Source organism: Trachypithecus francoisi, unplaced genomic scaffold, assembly GCF_009764315.1.
Source record: "Trachypithecus francoisi isolate TF-2019V2 unplaced genomic scaffold, Tfra_2.0 Lachesis_group14, whole genome shotgun sequence".
Lineage (NCBI taxonomy): Eukaryota > Metazoa > Chordata > Mammalia > Primates > Cercopithecidae > Trachypithecus > Trachypithecus francoisi.
The window spans coordinates 28,541,325-28,563,454 of NW_022681459.1; the positions used below are offsets into that span (position 1 = coordinate 28,541,325).

Genomic DNA, 22,130 nt, shown 5'->3' on the forward strand with positions numbered 1-22,130 from the left:
TCCTTACAGGTTTAAAAATATTTTATTAAGGGTATAAAGAGTCAGATGTCTATATTAATCAAGGCTCTCCAGAGAGACAGAGCCAATGGTGGTGGGAGGTAGGAAGAGAAAGGAAAGAGTGGATTTATTTATTAGGGAAATTGGCTTATGCAATTATGGAGGCCAAGAGGTCCCATGACAGGCCATGTGCAAGCTGGAGACCCTGGGATGCTGGTAACTTGGCTGAGTCCAAGTACCAAAGCCTCAGAACCAGAGAGGCAGATGGTGTAATTCTTAGTTTGAAAATCAATAGGAGATGGGGGATCTGCTGCTGTCAGTCTTGGAGTCTAAAGGCTGGAGAGCCTGGAGTTCTCATGTTCAAGGTAGGAGAAGTAGAAGGGTGTCCCAGCTCCAGCAGACAGAGAGAGAGAGAGAGAGAGAGAGAGAGAGAGAGAGACAAAAGGGGATTGAAGTTGTCTGGTTTTTTTTTTGAGACGGAGTCTCTCTCTGTCACCAGGCTGGAGTACAGTGGTGCCATCTCGGCTCAATGCAACCTCTGCCTCCCAGGTTAAGCAGTTCTCCTGCTTCAGCCTCCCGAGTAGCTGGGACTACAGGCGCACACCACTATGTCCAGCTAATTTTTGTATTTTTAGTAGAGACAGAGTTTCACCATGTTGGCCAGGATGGTCTTGATCTCTTGACCTTGTGATCCGCCTGCCTCAGCCTCCCAAAGTGCTGGGATTACAGGTGTGAGCCACCATGCCCAGCCAAAGTTGTCCTTTTATAAGGAACCCACCCACTCCTGTGATAACAGCATTAATCCATTCAGGAGGGCAGAGTCGTCATGGCCTAATCACTTCCTAAATGTCCCACCTCTTAATATTGTTGCAACAGCAATGAAATTTCCACATGGCTTTGAGAGGTGACAAACATTCAACTCATAGCAATGGCCACAGTCATATGAAATAATTACTTTCCCTGTAGTGATTTTACATTGGATTAATTTCCATTTGCTTTCAATGCTAGGTTTTTCTGTTTTTCTTTGGGTTTCATTTAATTTTTGTGTATGTATTTATGTCATTCAGAAATCAGCATTATGTTTGAACATTACAGTTCCAAAAAAGGAGGCTCAGAGAAATCTTCCCTGTATTCTCCACCTTTTCTCCCCACCTCCTGTTCCCATCTCCATTAATTTTTAAATTAGTTTTTGATTTATTCTTCCAGTATTTTTTAATGGCAAAAAATAAGCTCTCTCTCTATATAATTAATACATATCTATGTATGTTTTGTATACATGTATATATGTGCATGTATACATGTGTATATATATGTATATATACACATGTATACACATATACACTCATATGTACACACACATATATATCCTTTCTTACATAAAAGGTGGTAAACTCTATACACAGTTTTGACCTCAGCTTTCTTCACTTAACAGTTAATAGAGATTACTCCATATCAGTACATAAGGCTTTTCCTCATTTTCTTTATTGATATGTGGTATTCCATAGCATGGATGTGGCATAGTTTATTCAACTAGTTCTGCGCTGATAGGCATTTCTGATGTTTGATGTATTTTGGTATTACCAATAATGCTGCAATGAATAACCTTATGATGAATATATCATTTTGTAATAAATTATGATAAGGTGAACACTTGTGTAACTACCATCCTGGCTAAGAAATAGACTATCACTTATCTCTCCATAAGCCCTCTGTGTACCCTTCCCAAATGCAACTTCCTCTTTCCTTCCTGCCCAGTGGTAACCTGGATTTTTTTTGATGTCGATTGATTTCCTCGCTTTGCTTGGTAGTTTTACTGCCTAAGCATGCATTGCAAAATACTGTTATTTAATTAGACATTTGTTTAATGTTGTCTGTTTTGGACTTTGTATAAATGGAATCGTAAACCAAATACTCTTTTGTGTCTGAGATTTATCCTTCTTGTTGGATGTAGCTATTGTTCTTAGATGTTCATTGCTGTCTCATATTGCATTGCGTGAATATGTTACAGTTATCCACTCTATGATTGAATGACACTTGAGTCTTCCCCAGTTTGGGGTTATTATGCCTAGTACTGTTTATGTCTCTTGGTGCACATGCACATACATTTCTGTTGAGTGTTTTTTGGCAGAAGGATTCTCACAACTAGCCTCAAATTCGGTGATGCTCTAGAAAAACTCCTAAGACCCAATAACATGTTACACTTATAGGTAAGGTTTATTACAGCAAAAGACACAGAGCAAACGCTGCTGCATGTTCTGCTGATGGTGAATTCTTCCAGTTTGTGTTTCTCTGAAGTATCTTTATTTCATCTTCATTCCTGAAAAATAGCGTGGTCTGCTGATGGTGAATCCTTCCAGTTTATGTTTCTTTGAAATATCTTTATTTCATCTTTGTTCCTGAAAAATACTTTTGCGGCTGTGTTGGCCATTATTTTATTTCAGCACATTCAAGGTACTATTCCACTGTCTTCTAGGTTCTATATTTTCCTTTTGAGAAGTCAGCTGACAGTCTTATTGTTGCTACTGTGACAGTAACTGCCTATTCCCCTCATCCCTGTCACCTTTGAGATTCCTTGTCTTTGGTTTTCAACATTTGTACTCCAGTGTGTCTTTTGTTGTTTTATCTTCTTTGGAGTTTTTTTGAGTTTCTTAAATATGTAGATATTGAAGTCCATCAAATTTAACAAATTATCTGCTCTTGTATCTTCTGCCCATTCACTTTCTCCTCTTCTTCTGAGATTCTTAATGAAACATATGTTAGACCTTATCACTACTATATTCTCTATAGCCTACAGTCTATTTTGTATTTTCCATTTGTTTATCTCTCTGCTCTTTATCATGGACAGAGATGTTTTCCATTCACTGATTCTCTCTTCCACTGTGCCTAATCTGCTGTCAAACCCATTCATTCGCTACTGATTTTAGGTTACTATAGTATCTTAGTTTTAGAAATTTATTCTGGTTCTTTTTTAAATCAGCATGTCAGTTTTGGTACTTTTCAGTTCTGAAATTTTTAATTTTATCAACCATGTTTTTGAATACATTATAGTTAAAGTCTGAGTTGGATAACTCTAGCATTTTGTCTCTAATTTAGACTAAGCATTTAGACTTTATTTGGTCTCTAATGTATACAACCATTTAGTGTGCCTGGGAGTCCGTCACTGTTATCCACTGTTTTCTGCTGGTTCCATTGGCTCTTGTGTGCATTCGCTTCTTTCCTCACATGTCAGGTTTCATATGATCTTGCACCGTTTTTTTAAAAAAACTGAGGCATGGGATGATATCTTCTTCTGAGGAATTGTCTTTGCTTCTCCTAGGGACCTGGAACCTTTAGCAGAACAGGATGACCTGAATAAGTGTTAAAGATTTTCTGGGCCACCTAGTTGACTAAAAACTAGGCTGAAGTTTATACAAGCTCTGATTTATTTCTGGTTTGCTCTCACTTTCAGGATTCAACCCTTTGTGACCTCAGCCCAAATAAGATGTGGGAGATTTAACATGGCCCTGACCTTGCCTTCCAACTTCTGTTCCCTTGGCTCACATGGTTGTCAGAAGAACTGTTGATATCCTTACACACCTTTTCTGGAATCAGAAAATTCTCCTTGGTTAAAAGTAGTTTTAAATGCTGGACTTACCAACCTGAAATTTAGTCTTTTCCCAGATCTTGGCCTGGGAAATTCTTTACTACCTTATTTGGTCTCTAATGTATACAACCAGATCTTTAACAACAACAGCAACAATAAAACTTGCCTCATGTTTTCTGTTTTTCTCTATTAGAGAGTTGGTTTAGATTAGCCAATTTTCTATTATCAGCAAGTTCTTTCTGCTTCAAGTTATTACGGAATATTCTCTAAAATTGTCAAAAAGCACTAAGCCTAGAAAACTCATAGGGGAGTTTAGGTAAAGGTGTCAAAACAGAATATTAAAGTTTTGTGTTCACTATTCCAAAGCATGGAGAAAGGAGGAAGACTTCCAAATTCTTTTCATAAAGCTAACGTCATTGATTCTGACACTTGACAATGGGATCACGCACATGTACAACATGCACACACACAGTTTCTGTGATCTTCAGCAATAATTACCCTCTCCAGGAAAGTCATTTAGTCTTCCTGATTTTAGGGCACAATCTCTTGAATTTGGCATTTCATATTCTCCAATTTAAAGGTTAAAAATTAAGTGACATAGCCGGGCACAGTGGCTCATGTCTATAATCCCAGTGCTTTGGGAGGCTGAAGTGGGCAGATCACTTGAGTCCAAGAGTTCAAGACCTGCCCTGAGCTTCATGGCAAAACTCCATCTCTACAAAAAATTAGCCAGTTGTAGTGATGCACGCTTGTAGTTCCAGCTACTTGGGAGACTGAGATGGAAGGATTGTTTGAGCCTGAGAGGCAGAGGTTGCAGTAAGCCAAGATCGCACAACTGCACTCCAGTCTGGATGACAGAGTGAGACCCTGCCTCAGTCAATAAATAGATAATAAATTAACAAAAAAGTACATCTGTGAAGAGCCTAAGCTAAATAAATCTTGGTTTTTCTTCACCCTAGCCATTTGTCTAAATTATAAGATTGAATGCAGTGTCCAGGTGCCCTGAGATTCCAGGTCCTCTGAGGGACTGAGTCTGTAGACACTGGGAGTAGATGTGTGTGGGTAAGCATGGGGGTGGCGTTCTCGGGAGCTGCACCAAGGCCAGTGCAGACCTTCAAGGAAAAGGTAGGGGACAGCAGATGAGACTGACATTTGGTCAGGGGAAGACTTCGTGGAGCGAGGAGAGTCCCACACCTCTTGGTGCTTGACTAATGCTTAGCTCCATTTCAGGCTCATGGGAGAAAAGCTGGGAAATGTTGCCAGAGGAATAAACATTGCCATTGTCAACTGTAAGTTATTAAGTATTTTCTTTAAACTTCTCTAAAAGCTCTCTGGTCAGATTTTCAAAGGTACCTTGGATTTTCAAGAATTTTGCACATGATTTAGGCCAGGTTTATATTTTAATGCATTTTAAAATTATATATTCAATTATTTTGACAAGTCTCACTTCACAGATTATTTGTGGTTCTAACAACAAATAAGCAACTGAAAACCAAATATAGACTTTATTTTTAAAAAAGGAAAAAACAGAGGGATAGGCCAAAGGTAGGGTTAAAACCAGAAGGGCCGCCAAAGGGGTGCAACCTGTGGTCCTGGACTGAGCCTCTTGTTTGCTCCCAGAGTCCCAGTGTCTGCTTAGGGGCTGAGACCACAGACCATCTCATACTTCTGTGTGATAAAAGCCACTGCAGCCTCATGGGAAACAAAACCCGGCCTTTCTCTTAGGTCTGGAAAAAAGCTCTCTCACAGTTGCCACTGAGGGGCCCAGAGGAGAAGGAAAGGGTTTCCCACAACATCCCTATGAGTGAGTGGACATAAAGCCCCGAGACGCGAGGGCTGTGGAAGTGGAGATAAAATGCTCCTAGTCTGACAGCCCTGAAGGAGACTGTAAAGTAGAAAGTGAACAAGCTGAGTGGGCTCTGCTGTTCCTGTGGGTTGAGGCAGGTGGGCCTGGTTGAGGGGGGCGTCTGGTGTTTCTGTGGGATGAGGCAGGTGGGCCTGGCTGAGGGGACTCTGGTGTTTCTGTGGGATAAGGCTGGTAGGCCTAGCTGAGGGGACTCTGGTGTTTCTGTGTCCTGAGGCGGTTGGGCCTGGCTGAGGGGCTCTGGTGTTTCTGTGGGATGAGGCGGGTGGGCCTGTTTGAGGGGGATGTCTGGTGTTTCTCTGAGAAGAGGTGGGTGGGCCTGAATGAGGTGTCTCTGGTGTTTCTGTGGGACAAGTTGGGTGGGGGACGTATTAGTGTTCCATCAATTGTAATGCGAAGCAAACTGGTAGAAAGTTCTAACACATCTTCCAGCACTTTTCTCTGACCTTGTTTTGGGGACTCTCCTCAAAGGGCCAGCCCTGTCTCTGCAGGCTGGATCATTACATCAGTGAGGTTTCCTGGAGATAGACAGGGAAGAAATATTTCCTTCCCCGGGCCCTGGTGTTGCAAGTGTGCCCTAGTTCTGTGAACTTTCCTTTAAAATACTCTTTCTTTTATTTTCAGATGTAACTGGGAATGTGACAGCAACACAACATTTTGATATGTATGAAGGCGGTAAGAAAATTTTTTCTGTTAAAATTCAAATGAATTTTAAACATAAAATTAAGATTAAAAAGCACAAAGAAAAATGTCAACCATTTTTATTTTGTCTTCTAGAAAAATGCCAGCAGCTCTCCTGAGTAATCTAGTGTGGTCTTATGTAGATCCTCTTAAACTCTAATTGAATTCATAGAACATTTGAAGGCATCATCTAGAAATGTCTTTTCTTCTGTTAGTTTTCTTCAGTCTTTCTCTTTTTAGCTCTCATGATATAATAAGAAAGAGAAAAAGCCTTAAAAAAAAAAAAAAAAAAAAAAAAAGCTTGGTCGGGTGCGGTGGCTCACACCTGTAATTCCAGCACTTTGGGAGGCTGAGGCAGGCAGATCACAAGGTTAGGAGATCGAGACCATCCTGGCCAACACGGTGAAACCCCATCTCTACTAAAAATACAAAAAATTAGCCAGGCATGGTGGCGTGCACCTGTAGTCCCAGCTACTCAGGAGGCTGAGGCAGGAGAATGACGTGAACCCGGGAGGCGGAGCTTACAGTGAGCCGAGATCATGCCACTGCACTCCAGCCTGGGTGACAGAGTAAGGCTCCATCTCAAAAAAAAAAAAAAAAAAAACAACATACATTATATGTAAAATGAAGTCACCAGCATCCAGCCTAAATATCATCATCCTTTGAAAGCTGTTACAATTACTCCTGGTGACTCACAGTGCTCTGCTGGACACAGCGCAAGAATTCCCGGAACCCACGGGTGCCCAGTCTCTCTCGATGGTCTCTCCTTTCTGGGCACTGAGTCTTGACTACAGTTGTTGGCCAGGATATACTATCCCCTCTTATTTTTATATATCACTGAGACTGTCAAAAACAAGCTTTTATAAAGATAGTGAAGACGAAGAATAGAAAACGCCTGCACCCACCCAATGAGAAGTACACAGTTTTACTCTGCAGTTAACCTAAGCAAAACAGTAAATAATGAGCCACAGTGATGAGTAACAGGGTTTGTGGTTTATCTTTATTTTATAAGGCATAGATAAGTCTCTTGGCACAAACTTGCCCATGTTCCACACGTCTCATGTTTGAGTTCTGTGTGAGTCTCTCTTCTGCACAGGGAGGTGTGATTGCAAGGCTACTCTGCTCAGTGGTCATGGTGTGGGTGTGGTGCTTTATCAGTGACCGCAGAGAACACTCCACCTGTGCCACACAGGCTGCTGCTTGTTAAGAGTTTGGTTAATATAATCTTTATGATCTCATTTCTAAGGAGGGTTTTTTTTTCTTTTTCTACCAGAGGCTCTACTTCTCTTGTTTGTTGGTCAAAAAAAAGCTCCTTATCTTGACCCCCTTTCACTACCACCCTGAACACCTATTGCAAGTGTTCTGCCTAGTTGTTTTCCTTCTACACTGTGTCACTCACCTCAGATAGTCCCCATTGTACCCAGTGAATGTTCACATGTCCAGAGCTAGCACACCATCTGCAGGTTGAGCAGCGAGCAGAACCCCAAGGTTTCAGAATGGACACAGAACGCAGGTGCAGGAGGAAGCCCAGCACCCAAGGCAGAGCCTCAGTGAATAGCAAGGACCCTAAAACTGACTTGTATCCCCCAATAGATAACTCTGGACCGATGATAAAGTTTATTCAGAGTGCTTCTCCAAAATCCCTGCTCTTCATGGTGACCTATGATGACGGAAGCACAAGGTAAGTGGGTGTAGATGTGTCACAGCAGTGGGCAAGAGAAGCCAGCTGGGGCAGAGACTGCCAGGGCCTCTTAGTGACATCCTCTGGGGAGAAGTAGAAAGTCCAGGAGCAAAGTACTTCTCTAAGGAAAAAGAGTGAAAGATCATGACAAAATAGATGGCATTTCTTTAGAAAAATTACATCACTAACCACAGAAGTACTAGAATCTAAATCAAAGGAGTATTTCAAGGAATCAAGAAAAACCCGCTGTTGACCATAATTAGGACAGAAAAACTAACCTCTGGACAGAAAGCCTAAACCCAGGGTGGCATTAATACTTACAGCAATGTGAAAGGAAATTGAGATAATTTCCCTATAGAAAGAGGAAAAGAGGCTGGGCGCAGTGGCTTACACCTGTAATCCCAGCACTTTGGGAGGCTGAGGTGGGCAAATCACGAGGTCAAGGGTTCAAGACCATCCTGGCCAACATGGTGAAACCTCATCTCTACTAAAAATAAAAAAAATTAGCCGGGCATGGTGGCACGCACCTGTAGTCCCAGGTACTCAGGAGGCTGAGGCAGGAGAATCACTTGAACGCAAGAGGCGCAGGTTGCAGTGAGCCGAGATCGCACCACTGCACTCCATCCTGGTGACAGAGTGAGACTCAAAAAAAAACAAAAACAAAAACAAAAAAAACAAAAAAAAACACAGAAGAAGAGAATAAAGAAATATGAACATACACATTCAATACTGTACTAGAAGTGGATGTAGGTCAGTGCTTCTCAGAGTATATCTTACTAAGTAAACCAAACCTTTGTCTTTGCTGCAGAATGTCTCAGAACCTTCAAAGTGCTTATTTGCATTGTGAATTTCCCAGATAGGGCTACTGACCACAGCATTTCCCAAATGTATCTGACCTCAGATTCCTTTTTTCATGGAGCATCTTACCAAACCGAAGTTCCTTAGCACATACTTTGAAAAACTCTGATTTCAGTCACTTACAACAATCTAAACGTAACTGTTTACTTTCCTGTCTACCGTCCTGTCACTTCTCTAAATCTTCCTGTCTGCAGTGGCAGTATTGTTTACATTTCTTTTTCCTTTTTGATGCAGACTTTTCTGATTATGAAAAGGGGGCAGTTTTGACGTTTGCTTTCATCTTTCAGCAACTTCTCTCCACCTTATTTTGTGGTCAGTAAACAAGGGGCAGAGCAATAGCCGAAAATTGTGTTGGCTGAGAGTGGGCCTGTGGTTGAACCCCAAAGCACAAGGGCTTTCCAGAATTGAGAAGTAGAATTCTGTGTCCCAAACTGGGATCTAAAATGGCTCTGGATGTCCAATGGTTAACTAGAAATGTGACATCCTCAAGAAGCACATGTGCCTCTTAGCTGCCACTGTGTATCATGCACTGCAGCAGGAGATAAATGTGTTTAGAAACCTCTGTCCAAGGACGCACAGCATAGTCCACCCAGAGCAGGGCTCCACTCCCCTCCACATCTCCCTGAGATGCTCACATGCTTTTACCTTTGTCCCGCAGACTGAATAATGATGCAAAGAATGCCATAGAAGAACTTGGAAGTAAAGAAATCAGGAACATGAAATTCAGGTCTAGCTGGGTATTTCTTGCAGCAAAAGGCTTTGAACTCCCTTCCGAAATTCAGAGAGAAAAGGTGAGTGGTTTTTAAATGTCCCTTTCCACCAGTGGTGAGTATAGTAAGTGCTGTGACTTGAAAACATTCTGGTGGTAATGTTATAACTCCCTGTCTCCAAACATAAGAGTTTTGTCAACTGTTTCCATGAGATCAGCATTAGATACGGACAGAAGTTTCAAACTTCTCCAATCTCTTTCAAAGTAGAAAATTCTGAATGGGCTGTTGGTATTGAATTTTCACCATGCTGCAGCCAACGTGATCTGTCCTGGGCCTCTTCTTCCTTGGGCAGGAGGTTTACCTCCCCAAGCCCCTGCTATGGGGAAAGTAAGAGAGCTCACCTCTTAGGATGGCTGAGAGCATGAACAGACAGGGTGAACGCCAAACATGCAGAAGAGGCTGGATACCAGATCAGTGCTGCACACATGTCACGATTGATTCTAAGTCCCTCCTTTTATGACTTTTATTTATCAAAGAGAAGTAAAGAGCAAACAATGACGTTCTCACTTATGAACCACTAAGTCTCCTGTGAAAATCCCAACTGAGGGTTTGCAACATGTGTGGGAGTAACAAGCTGAGCATCCGATGACAATCATGATGTCCTGGAGAATGTCAGAGGGTTCTGCTCTCCAGGACATGATGCTGTGGTAACCAGTGCAGAAGAGGAGGAAATTGTGCTGCATGGCCAAGGAGCAAGTGCTCCCCACTATACCTTCTGAGGATAAGGGCCTCCTTTCCACTTAGCTAGAAATTCCAAGAAAGCAGAGATTTCTACATCTCCAGGGTGTGCAGTAGGCTGCTTCTGATTTCAGGCTCTGACATTTGGTCCTAGTCTGCCTCCTTGTGCTGTCTGGTGTGGATACAGTTCTGGGAAAAAAGACAAGCAACAGAAGCAACTCGGCATCCTCTTGTTGCCATGACCACCTGAGGTGGAGGAGAAGGGGCCTGTATAAGGTGCAACTTCAGTGCAGGCCACACAACCAGATAACTTGTGACTGGTTCCCAGGAAACCCTAGACCTTCTGTGACCCCCTCTAGTCTCATGTTCTGAAGGCTGGAAACCATGGTTATTTTAGCATGCATCTAAACAAGCATGTTTTGCCCCTGTGACTTCATGTTCCTCTAGAGCCAGGAAGTCAGCCCTGCAGAACGTGTAGGGAATGTTTCCCGGGGCCCTGGCCTCGACCCCTCCTTGCTTATGATTGTGCCTGGGCACTTGCTTGTACAGTGAGCTGTCATGGGTCTGCCCTAACAAGAGAGGCACTCTCTGAGCTCTGATTGGTGGGGGTCCTTGGGCCCCACCACTGCCTGGACCCACATTGAGGGCAAGCTGAACCAGCCACACAACAGGGAAGGAGAGGCTTGGGGTCCTGTGTTAGTTTTGCGAGGGGACGTCGTGTGATCTTAAACAAGTCACGTCACCTCTCTGGGCTCCAGCTTTCCTGCCTCCTCCAGGGCCAGCAGCTGTGCTGCGGTGTGCACCCCATTCTCCCCGGGATTTCCTCAGGCCGACCCTGGGGAGCGAATACTCGGCCCTCTTCTCTCCGATCCCTTGTGTGATCGTGCCACAGGCTGGCATCTTCAGAACGTCCAGGCTTTATCCACCTGGCTGTGTGGTCTTGGAAGGTTATCTACCCCTTTGTGCTCAGAATCATCACCTGTGAGAGGTAAATAAAGATAGTTCCTGTCACAGAAGGACTCCTGAAGATGAAAGAAGAAAAACACATGAAGCTCAGAGTGGAGTCCTGTAACCCAGAACAGCTGGGCCTTCCTGGAGCTCCCCGGCTGGGGTGGTTAGATAATGGAGGCCCTGGTTCCACATACATACCCACACTTCCCCTTAACAGCGTCCTCTGACTTCTCTGCTCCTTCCCCACTTTTACCCTGTTCCTCCTCCTCCTCTTTCCCTCCTTCCCAACTCCACAGTCCCCTTTAGCATCTCCAGGGGCCTTGTCCTGCCTTATCTAACCACCCCAGCTTATTTAACCAGCAAGGGTGACGGTGAGCAGGTACTCCTGGCAGCCGGGACGTTGTGTCACACAGGGATTGGCCCATGCACGCAAGCATCCGTGGTTATTACTACTACCAATGCTGCAGTTCTCCAGCTTATTTATGAGAGTGTCCAGACTGTATCAGAAAGGCTGGGGTGTGAGGCTGAAATCCTTTTTAACTCAAATGTTAACATCTCATCAAACAGGTTCTTCATTAATGTTTAGCTAAGTAATAGAAAACAAAAACCTCATTGGAATTGCACAGAGGTAGTGGTGGTCCTTCCTTATGATTTCCTTCATATGAAAGAGTTTCTGGAATGGGAGAAATCAAGAGAAAGACTGAATGTCACAGGGCTGAGTTTAGAGAAGGAATGTGTTTGGAAATGGCGGCTCCAAGTGAATTTCAGGAAAATGCCTGTTTTGCCCACTTGTGTCAGCTAAAAGTTATCCAAGTTACTACAGGAGTATAAAGACAAGCAGTCAGTGCTGGAGAGTTACTAGAGTTGCTGTGGTTCAGGGGCGCTAAAGGATGTTTGCTCAAATGTTGGCGAGGCCTGGACTGGTAGCCAGGGCTTCAAGACAGGTCTTACCACGAGCTTGAGACAAGTGCCATTGAAGGAATCATTTGTGTCTGTGTTACTTTGGCTATTCAGACTTGCAGGTGGTATATTTCCCTAAAGATGGTATACCCATGTTGGGAGGGCCTCCTGAGTCCTCAGGGGTCTCCCCACTCCCTGTTCACTCCCACTCCACCTGCTATTTCAGGAGTCGGCTTTCTAGGCACAGTGCCTGGGCCACTCTCATGCAGAGCCTTTAATGACCCCACTACCTGCTGAATTGAATTTTAAAGTACAAGGAACTTCAAAGATTATTCCATCCAACCTCTTGGTTTTATAGGAGGAAGGAAACTGAGAAATAAATAAGGACAGGAGTCTTGGAAGTGAGGATAACCTGGTTCAGATATGGACTTGGCCACCCCGACTGCATGACCTGAGGCTGGCACTTCATAGCCCTGAGCCTCTTCTGCACCCTGAACTGTGGGTAGCGGAGCCTGCCTTGCTCCGTGACAAGCACGACACAGGAGGAGGAGCCATCATTCTCATCATCTCCAGCATGGTCTGAGTCTTGTCCCTGGTGATCCTAACTGGAGCACAGACCCTTGTCTTCAGCCCCACTCAGCTCCTCCCATGCTTTGTGTGCTCTTCCCACACCCTGCAGCGCATATGCTTGCTCTGTTCAGGTCTCTTCTTTATACTCCTGCAGTAACTTTCCACGTGTGGACCTCTGCACCTGCCTCCCTCCGTGCACAGGGTGCCTTCTCAAAGCCGCCTTAAAGATTCACCTCAAGGCTGTTTTTTCCCAGAAGCCTCTCTGGCCCTGCCACCACTGCCCGTCATGCCCTTGGCATTTTGCATCTTCCCTGAGAGGGCATGCAGTGCTTTGCATTGTTGTTATTTGCCTTTTCATACTTGGACTGCTAGCTTTTAAAGGCAGGAGCCACCTTTTAGGATTTCCAAAGTCTCAACAATGAATACATTAATCTGAAGGGTGTTTTTAAGAAGGGATATATAAGACAAGTGGGATGTATCCCAGATATACAAAGTTGGCTTAACATCCAAAAATCAGTCAATGGAATGTGTACAACATTAATAGAATGAAAAGCAGAACAGCATGACTATCTTAACAGACATGGAAAAAAAATTTGACAAATTCAACACCCCTTTACGATAAAGAACATTCAACAAACTAAACATAAAAGAGAATTTACTCCTAGCTAATAGCATACTTGACGGTGAAAACCAGAATGTTTTTTCTGTAAGATCAGCAATGAGGCAAGGATATTCATCATTGATACTTTTTTCGACATTGTAGTGGAGATTCTAAGAAGGAAGGGAGGGGAAAGAGAGAGAGACAGAAGGAAGGGAAGAAAGGAAGGAAGGAAGAAGGAAGGGAGGGAGGGAGGGAGGGAGGGGAGAGAAGGAAGGAAGGGAAGGGAAGGGAGAAAAGAGAAAAGAAAGGAAGGAAGGAGAAGGAAAGAGAAAAAGAAAAAGAGAAGAAAAGAAGGAAGGAAGGGAGGGAGGGAGGAAGGGACGGAGGAGGGAGGGAGGGAAGAAAGATCTGTTGTCACATTAGAAAGGAAGAAGTAGACCGGGTACAGTGGCTCACGCCTGTAATCTAGCACTTTGGGAGGCCAAGGCAGGTGGATCATGAGGTCAGGAGTATGAGACCATCCTGGCCAACATGGTGAAATCCCATCTCTACTAAAAATACAAAAAATTAGCCAGGCATGGTGGCGGGCGCCTGTAATCCCAGCTACTCAGGAGGCTGAGGCAGGAGAATTGCTTGAAACTAGAAAGCAGAGGTTGCAGAGCCAAGACAGTGCCACTGCACTCCAGGCTGGGCAACATGAGTGAAACTCCATCTCATAAATAAATAAATAAATAAATAAATAAATAAATAAAACTATTTCTGTTTGCAGATGACATGATTTTTATATATATTAGGCTGATGCAAAAGTAATTGCACCAACTTAATAGAAATCCTAAGAAGTCCACTAAAATACTATTTGAACTTATATCAAGTTTAGCAAAGTTGCAGGACACAAAAATCAATGTAAAAACTCAATTATACTTCTCTTTACTTGCAATGAACAACCTGAAAATGAAATTCAGAAAGCAATTATATTTATAACAGTATCAAAAAAAAAATACCTAGGAATAAACTTAACATAGGAGATGCAAGACTACTACACTGAAAACAGTAAAACATGTTGAAAGAAATTGAGGACCTAAAAAAAAAGATATTCCATGTTCATGGGTAAGAAATTTTTTTTTTTTTTTTTTTTTTTGAGACGGAGTCTCGCTCTGTCGCCCGGGCTGGAGTGCAATGGCCGGATCTCAGCTCACTGCAAGCTCCGCCTCCCGGGTTTACCGCCATTCTCCTGCCTCAGCCTCCGAGTAGCTGGGACTACAGGTGCCCGCCACCACGCCCGGCTAGTTTTTTTTGTATTTTTTAGTAGAGACGGGGTTTCACAGTGTTAGCCAGGATGGTCTCGATCTCCTGACCTCGTGATCCGCCCGCCTCGGCCTCCCAAAGTGCTGGGATTACAGGCTTGAGCCACCGCGCCCGGCCCAGAAATTTTAATATTGTTAAGATCTCAATACTTCATTAATTGATCTATAGATTTAACACAATTCCTACTAGAATCCAAGTTGATATCTTTTGTAGAAATTGAAAAGTTTATCCTAAAATTCATATGGAAATTCAAGAGACCCAAATAACAAAAACAGTCTTGAAAAAGAACAAAGTTGCAGGGCTCACATGTCCCAATTTCAAAACATAACACAAAGCTGCTGTGATTGAGATCATGTCACTCTGGCATAAAGATAGGCATACAGAGAAATTAAATAGAATTTAGACTCCAGCAGATGTGCATGTTCTCACATTTTTGATCAATTCACTTTAGACAAGAGTGCCAAGATTATTTAATGGGGAATGAATCATCTCTTCAACAAATGGTATTGGGAAAGCTGGATATTCACATGGAAAAGAATAGATTTGGACCCTACCTCACACTATTTACAAAAATTAAGTAACAGTAAATTGAATATGTAAATTGAAGGGCTAACACTATTAAACTCTTAGAGGAAAACAGAGGCATAAATTTTTGTGACTTTGATTTAAGCAATGGTTTCTTAGTTATGACACCACTAACAACAAAAGAAGAGAATAAAATACTTCAAACAGAATAAAATACCTAGGAATCCAACTTACAAGGGATGTGAAAGACCTCTTCAAGGAGAACTACAAACCACTGCTCAACGAAATAAAAGAGGACACAAACAAATGGAAGAACATTCCATGCTCATGGATAGAAAGAATCAATATCGTGAAAATGGCCATACTGCCCAAGGTCATTTATAGATTCAATGACATCCCCATTAAGCTATCAATGACTTTCTTTGCAGAATTGGAAAAAACTACTTTAAAGTTCATATGGAACCAAAAAAGAGCCCACATTGCCAAGACAATCCTCAGCCAAAAGAACAAAGTTGGAGGCATCACACTACCTGACTTCAAACTATGCTGCAAGGCTACAGTAACCAAAACAGCATAGTACTGGTACCAAAACGGACATATAGACCAATGGAACAGAACAGAGCCCTCAGAAATAATACCACACATCTACAACCATCTGATCTTTGACAAACCTGACAAAAACAAGAAATGGGGAAAGGATTCCCTATTTAATAAATGGTGCTAGGAAAACTGGCTAGTCATATGTAGAAAGCTGAAAGTGGATCCCTTCCTTACACCTTATACAAAAATTAATTCAAGATGGATTAAAGACTTAAATGTCAGACCTAAAGCCATAAAAACCCTAGAAGAAAACCTAGGCTAATTACCATTCAGGACATAGGCATGGGCAAGGACTTCATGTCTAAAACACCAAAAGCAATGACAACAAAAGCCAAAATTGACAAATGGGATTTCATTAAACTAAAGAACTTCTACACAGCAAAAGAAACTACCATCAGAGTGAACAGGCAACCTACAGAATGGGAGAAAATTTTTGCAATCTGTTCATCTGACAAAGGACTAATATCCAGAATCTACAAAGAACTCAAACAAATGTACAAGAAAAAAGCGACCCCATCAAAAAGTGGGTGAAGGATATGAACAGACACTTCTCAAAAGAAGACATTTATGCAGCCAACAGACACATGAAAAAATGCTCGTTATCACTGGTCATCAGAGAAATGCAAATCAAAACCACAATGAGATATCATCTCACACCAATTAGAATGGCAATCATTAAAAAGTCAGGAAACAACAGGTGCTGGAGAGGATGTGGAGAAATAGGAACGCTTTTACACTGTTGGTGGGACTGTAAACTAGTTCAACTATTGTGGAAGACAGTGTGGCGATTCCTCAATGATCTAGAACTAGAAATACCATTTGACCCAGCCATCCCATTACTGGAGATATACCCAAAGGATTATAAATCATGCTGCTATAAAGACACATGCACACGTATGTTTATTGTGGCACTATTCACAATAGCGAAGACTTGGAACCAACCCAAATGTCTATCAATGATAGACTGGATTAAGAAAATGTGGCACATATACACCATGGAATACTATGCAGCCGTAAAAAAAGGATGAGTGCATGTCCTTTGTAGGGACATGGATGAAGCTGGAAACCATCATTCTCAGCAAACTATCACAAGAACAGAAAACCAAACACGGCATGTTCTCACTCATAGGTGGGAATTGAACAATGAGATCACTTGGACACGGGAAGGGGAACATCACATACTGGGGCCTGTCGTGGGATAGGGGGAGGGGGGAGGGATAGCATTAGGAGATATACCTAATGTAAATGATGAGTTAATGGGTGCAGCACACCAGCATGGCACATGTATACATATGTAACAAACCTGCATGTTGTGCACATGTACCCTAGAACTTAAAGTATAATAAAATAATAAAAAGTAAGTTGCCCTTCAGCAAATTAAAACTTTTGTCCTTCCAGCAAAAGAATCTATCAACTGAATAAACAGACAACCTTTAGAATGGGAGAAAATTTTTGCAAATTATGTATCTAACAAAGGTCTAATATCCAGCATCTATAAGGAACTTAAACAAATTTACCCAAAAAAATCCCATTAAAAAGACAAAGGGCGTGAACAGACGTTTCTCACAAGAAGACATTCATGTGGCCATCAAGCGTATGAAAAAAAGCTCAACATCACTGATCATTAGAGAAATGCACATCAAAACCATAATGGGATGCCATCTCACACCAGTCAGTATGGCTATTATTAAAAAGTCATAAAATAACAGATGCTGGCAAGGTTGTAGAGAAAAAAGAATGCTTTTGCACTGTTGGTGGAAGTGTAAATTAGTTCAGCCTTTGTGGAAGACGTGGCAATTCCTCAGAGACCTAAAGACAGAAATACTATTCGACCAGCAGTCCCCTTACTGGGAATATTCCTAACAAATTATATTTGTTGTAAGTAAAATTTAATATTCAAAAAACAAAGGAATGTAAATTGTTATATCATAAAGACACATGAACACGTATGTTCATTACAAAACTATTCACAATAGCAAAGACATGGAGTCAACCCAAATGCCCATTGAAGATAGACTAGATAAAGAAAATGTGATACATATACCTCATGAAATAATATGCAACCATAAAGAAGAACATGAGATAATGTTCTTTGCAGGGACATGTATGGAGCTGGAGGCCATTATCTTTAGCAAACTAATGCAGGAACAGAAAATCAAGTGTCACATGATCCCACTGATAAGTAGGAGCTAAATGATGAAAACACACTATCACATAGAGAGGAACAACACACAACAGAGGGGCCTATCAGAGGCTGGAAGGTGGAGGAGGGAGAGAATCAGGAAAAATAACTAATGGATACTAGGCTTAATACCTGGGTGATGAAATCATCTGTACAGCACACCCCCATGATGCGTGTTTACCTATGGAACAAACCTGCACATCCTGCACATGTACCCCTGAACTTAAAGGTTAAAAAAAAAAAACGCTTTTGTGCTTCAAAGGACACCTTCTAGAAAGTGAAAGTTAAACCACAGAATGGGAGAAAATATTTGCAAATAAGGGACCTGAATCTAGAATACATAAAGAACTCTTACAACTCAATAATAAAAAGACAACCCAATTTAAAAATGGACAAAGATCTGAATAGATGTTACTTTAAAGAAGATATACAGCCGGGCGCGGTGGCTCAAGCCTGTAATCCCAGCACTTTGGGAGGCCGAGATGGGTGGATCGCGAGGTCAGGAGATCGAGACCATCCTGGCTAACACGGCAAAACCCCGTCTCTACTAAAAAATACAAAAAACTAGCCGTGTGAGTTGGCGGGCGCCTGTAGTCCCAGCTACTTGGGAGGCTGAGGCAGGAGAATGGCATAAACCCGGGAGGCGGAGCTTGCAGTGAGCTGAGATCCGGCCACTGCACTCCAGTCTGGGTGACAGAGCGAGACTCCGTCTCAAAAAAAAAAAAAAAGAAGAAGATATACAAATGGTCAATAAGCACATGAAAAGAAACTCAACATCATTCGTTTTCAGAAAAACACAAATCAAAACCATAATGAGATACCCCCTAACACTTACTAGGTTGGCTATGATTTTTAAAAAGACATAATATGAAGTGCTGGTGAGAATATGGAGAAATTAGAACCCTCATGCCCTAGTGGAGGAAATGTAAAATGGTACAGCTGCTTTGGGAAACATTCTGGCAGTTCCTCAAAAAGTTAAACATACAGTGACCCTATGACCCAACAATTCCACTTGTTTGTATATACCCAAGAGAATGAAAACATAGGTCCACACAGAAACTTGTGCACACATAACAACATTATTTATAATAGCCAAAAAATGGAATCAACCCAAATGTCTGATTAATGGGTAAGAACTGTATATATAAAATATGGTATAGCCATACAATGGAATATATTGAAATACATAAAGTTCTGATACATGCTACAATGTGGATGAACCTTGCAAACAGGCTAAGTGAAACAAACACACACACACAAAAGGTCACATATTGTATGATTCCATTTATATGAAATTTCCAGAATGAGAGGATCCACAGAGTCAGAAAGGAGATTCGTGGCTGCCTAGGGTGGGGGAAAAGGAGATTCATGGCTGCTAATGGGTACATGGCTTCTTGTTTGGGTGATGAAAATGTTTTAAAATTGACCATGGTGATGGTTGCACAGCTCTGTGACCATACTAAAACCATTGAATTATATACACTTTACATTGGTGGATTTTATACTGTGTGAATTATATCCCAGTAAAGCTGTTATATAAAAAGGAATATATTACTAGAATTCCAAGGTTATTAATAAAATGCACCTTACTTTATTTAAGCATCAAGTTAAGGTGCTCTATTATCTGTGAAAGAGTTGAAGATAGGCCGGGCGCGGTGGCTCACGCCTGTAATCGCAGCACTTTGGGAGGCTGAGACGGGTGGATCACAAGGTCATGAGATCGAGACCATCCTGGCTAACATGGTGAAACCCCGTCTCTGCTAAAAATACAAAAATTAGCTGGGTGCTGTGGCGGGCGCCTGTAGTCCCAGCTACACAGGAGGCTGAGGCAGGAAAATGGCATGAACCCGGGAGGCGGAGCTTGCAGTGAGTGGAGATCGCAGCATTGCACTCCAGCCTAGGCGACAGAGCGAGACTCCGTCTCAAAAAAAAAAAAAAAGAGTTGAAGATATAGAGGACTAAACCCATTCAGGATGAATACACATTTGCTGAGCAAGGAACTTTGCAAGAACTCTGGGAAAAAAATACAAACACACACACACACAGACACACACACACACACACACACATATATATAAACATGTAGTTTTACCCCCATAATTGAAAACTAAACATTAGAGCTACACTGTCCCAATATGATACCTACTAGCTAAATTTACATTTTATACTTAAATTCATTAAAATTAAATAGAATTCAAATGTTGGTTTATCAGTTGCACTATTCACGTTTAAAGTACAGATGCTCTTCAGCTTGCATCCCAATAAAAGCATCGTATTTGAAAATATTGTAAATTGAAAATGCATTTAGCATACCTAACCTATCAAAGATGATAGCTTAGCTTAGCTTACCTTAAACATGCTCAAAACACTTAACAGTAGACCGCAGTTGGCAAAATCACCTAACACAAAGCCTATTTTACAACAAAGTGTTGAGTGTCTCATGGAATGATTGAACACTGTACTGGAAGTGAAACAAAATGGTTGTGTGGGTCCTCGGAGTATAGTTTCTACTGAATGCATTACCTCCTTTGCACCATTGTAAAGTCAAACCACCATGAGTTGGGGACCATCTGTACTCCATAACCCACCGTGGCTATGGGCTATTCCACCACATAGGTAGATTCTAGAATATTTCCATCATTGCAGAAAGTTCTACAGCCGTATTAACAACTGCTTCAAATATTATTAAAAAACAGGGTATAAATATATGGTTAGAAGAAATAAGACACAGTGTTCAGTAGATCATTAGAGCACCTATAGTTTAAAATCATCTATCGTACATTTCAAAATAGAGGAGAATAATTTGAATGTACCTCTCATAAAGAAAAAGTAATTTAAGGTGATGGATATCCCAGTTACCCTGATTTGATCTTTACACATGATATGGATATATCACATTATCACATATACCCCCAAAATATGTACATCTATTATATATTAATTTAAATTTAAAAATATGTTATTAAGAAATGTATTGGAAATCAAACACCCAGTTTTGGTTGGAGCAAATTCACATCTAGGAAGTGGTTGTGTCTGCTCACAGCTGACACTGATTAAATACTTGTTTATTAGATTAATGAATAAATAAAACTCTTCTTTTCTCTACACAGATCAACCACTCGGATACTAAGAACAACAGATATTCTGGCTGGCCTGCAGAGATCCAGATAGAAGGCTGCGTACCCAAAGAACCAAGCTGACACTGCAGGGTCCTTAATAAATGTGTTCTGTATAAACAAATGCAGCTGGAATCGCTCAACAATCTTATTTTTCTAAATCCAACAGTCCATATTTGATGAGTATTTTGGGTTTGTTGTAAACCAATGAACATTTGCTAGTTGTATCAAATCTTGGTACACAGTATTTTTATACCAGTATTTTATATAGTGAAGATGTCAGTTAGCAGGAAACTAAAACGAATGGAAATTCTTAAAGGTAATGATGTGATTCAAGCTGGAAAGAGGGTTGGAAGAAACAGCTTGTCCAGGTGGAGCTATGTTATGATCAGATCTAAGTGTGACCCCTGTGTGGTCCAGACAGCTCTGCAGAGAGGAAACCTTTATTCCATTATCACCAAGCATCTCCTAGTTTCCGACAGTCGCCTCCTTCTGCTGGGAGAATTAGCAGCAGTTCTGAGGGCTTAGGTAGCGTCCTTGTTCAACTCAAGTGGAGCTCTTGCAGTCTTCCTGTGGGCCTGTGAATGCATTCATTCATTCCACAACTGGGTACCTCCCACCTCTGGTACTGGCGGTACAGTACACAGTCCCTGCCTTCATGCCAGGCTGTTGAGCTCTCGGGAGGGCAACCAAACGCCTCACTCTCTAGAAGATGCAGCAGTACATCCAAGAGTCCAGGATGTTCCACACGTGCTGAAACGGTGAGTCAGATGACGTGTGTGATTCGGGGCTAAGAAAATAGAGTCACTGGGGCCAGCAGTCGGCGCCAGGCGTCCATTCTCACCTCTTTCCCGGGCCTGGCCCTAGAAGAGCTAGGAGACTTTGGTGCCAGGTTAATACTGCTTCTCTGAGCCTCTATATCTCATCTGTAAAATAAAAGAGTTGGGATAGATGAATGGTTTCCAAGCATTTTTGTTGGCAGGACTCCTTTTTAAAACATGGTGCTACATGGCACCCTGATTTCCAGCATTCTCACAGTAACAAACTGCCCCAAGTCTCAGTGGCTTATAAGCACTGATTTTTTTGTTTGTGTTAGTGTGGCCACAGGCCAGCCACAGCTGAGCCCTAGGTGTGAAAAGTCAGGCCGAAGGGGTGTCCCCTGTCAGGTATGAAAGCCAGGGAGGGAACAGAAATCCAGCCTCCAAGCCTCACCAAGCTCCTGGTCTGATGTGTCAGCCCCACCTGCTCACATCCCAAGGCCCCAAACA

At 42.0% G+C, this 22,130-nt stretch overlaps 1 protein-coding gene across 4 annotated transcripts in view; it reads left to right on the forward strand.

Annotated features, from left to right (window-relative positions):
* Positions 1-21,433, forward strand: part of FAM3B (FAM3 metabolism regulating signaling molecule B) — a 63,148-nt gene extending 41,715 nt beyond the window's left edge. For 2 of the 4 annotated variants that reach the window (XM_033232519.1, XM_033232521.1), the window contains exons 3-7: positions 4,811-4,869; positions 6,069-6,119; positions 7,719-7,806; positions 9,323-9,455; positions 20,857-21,433. In XM_033232519.1, coding sequence (XP_033088410.1) covers positions 4,811-4,869; positions 6,069-6,119; positions 7,719-7,806; positions 9,323-9,455; positions 20,857-20,946 — 421 coding nt within the window. In that variant the 3' untranslated portion in view covers positions 20,947-21,433. The remainder of the gene's footprint in view (positions 1-4,810; positions 4,870-6,068; positions 6,120-7,718; positions 7,807-9,322; positions 9,456-20,856) is intronic. The other 2 variants (XM_033232517.1, XM_033232518.1) reach the window with 1 other exon arrangement.
* The last annotated feature ends 697 nt before the right edge of the window (positions 21,434-22,130 follow it).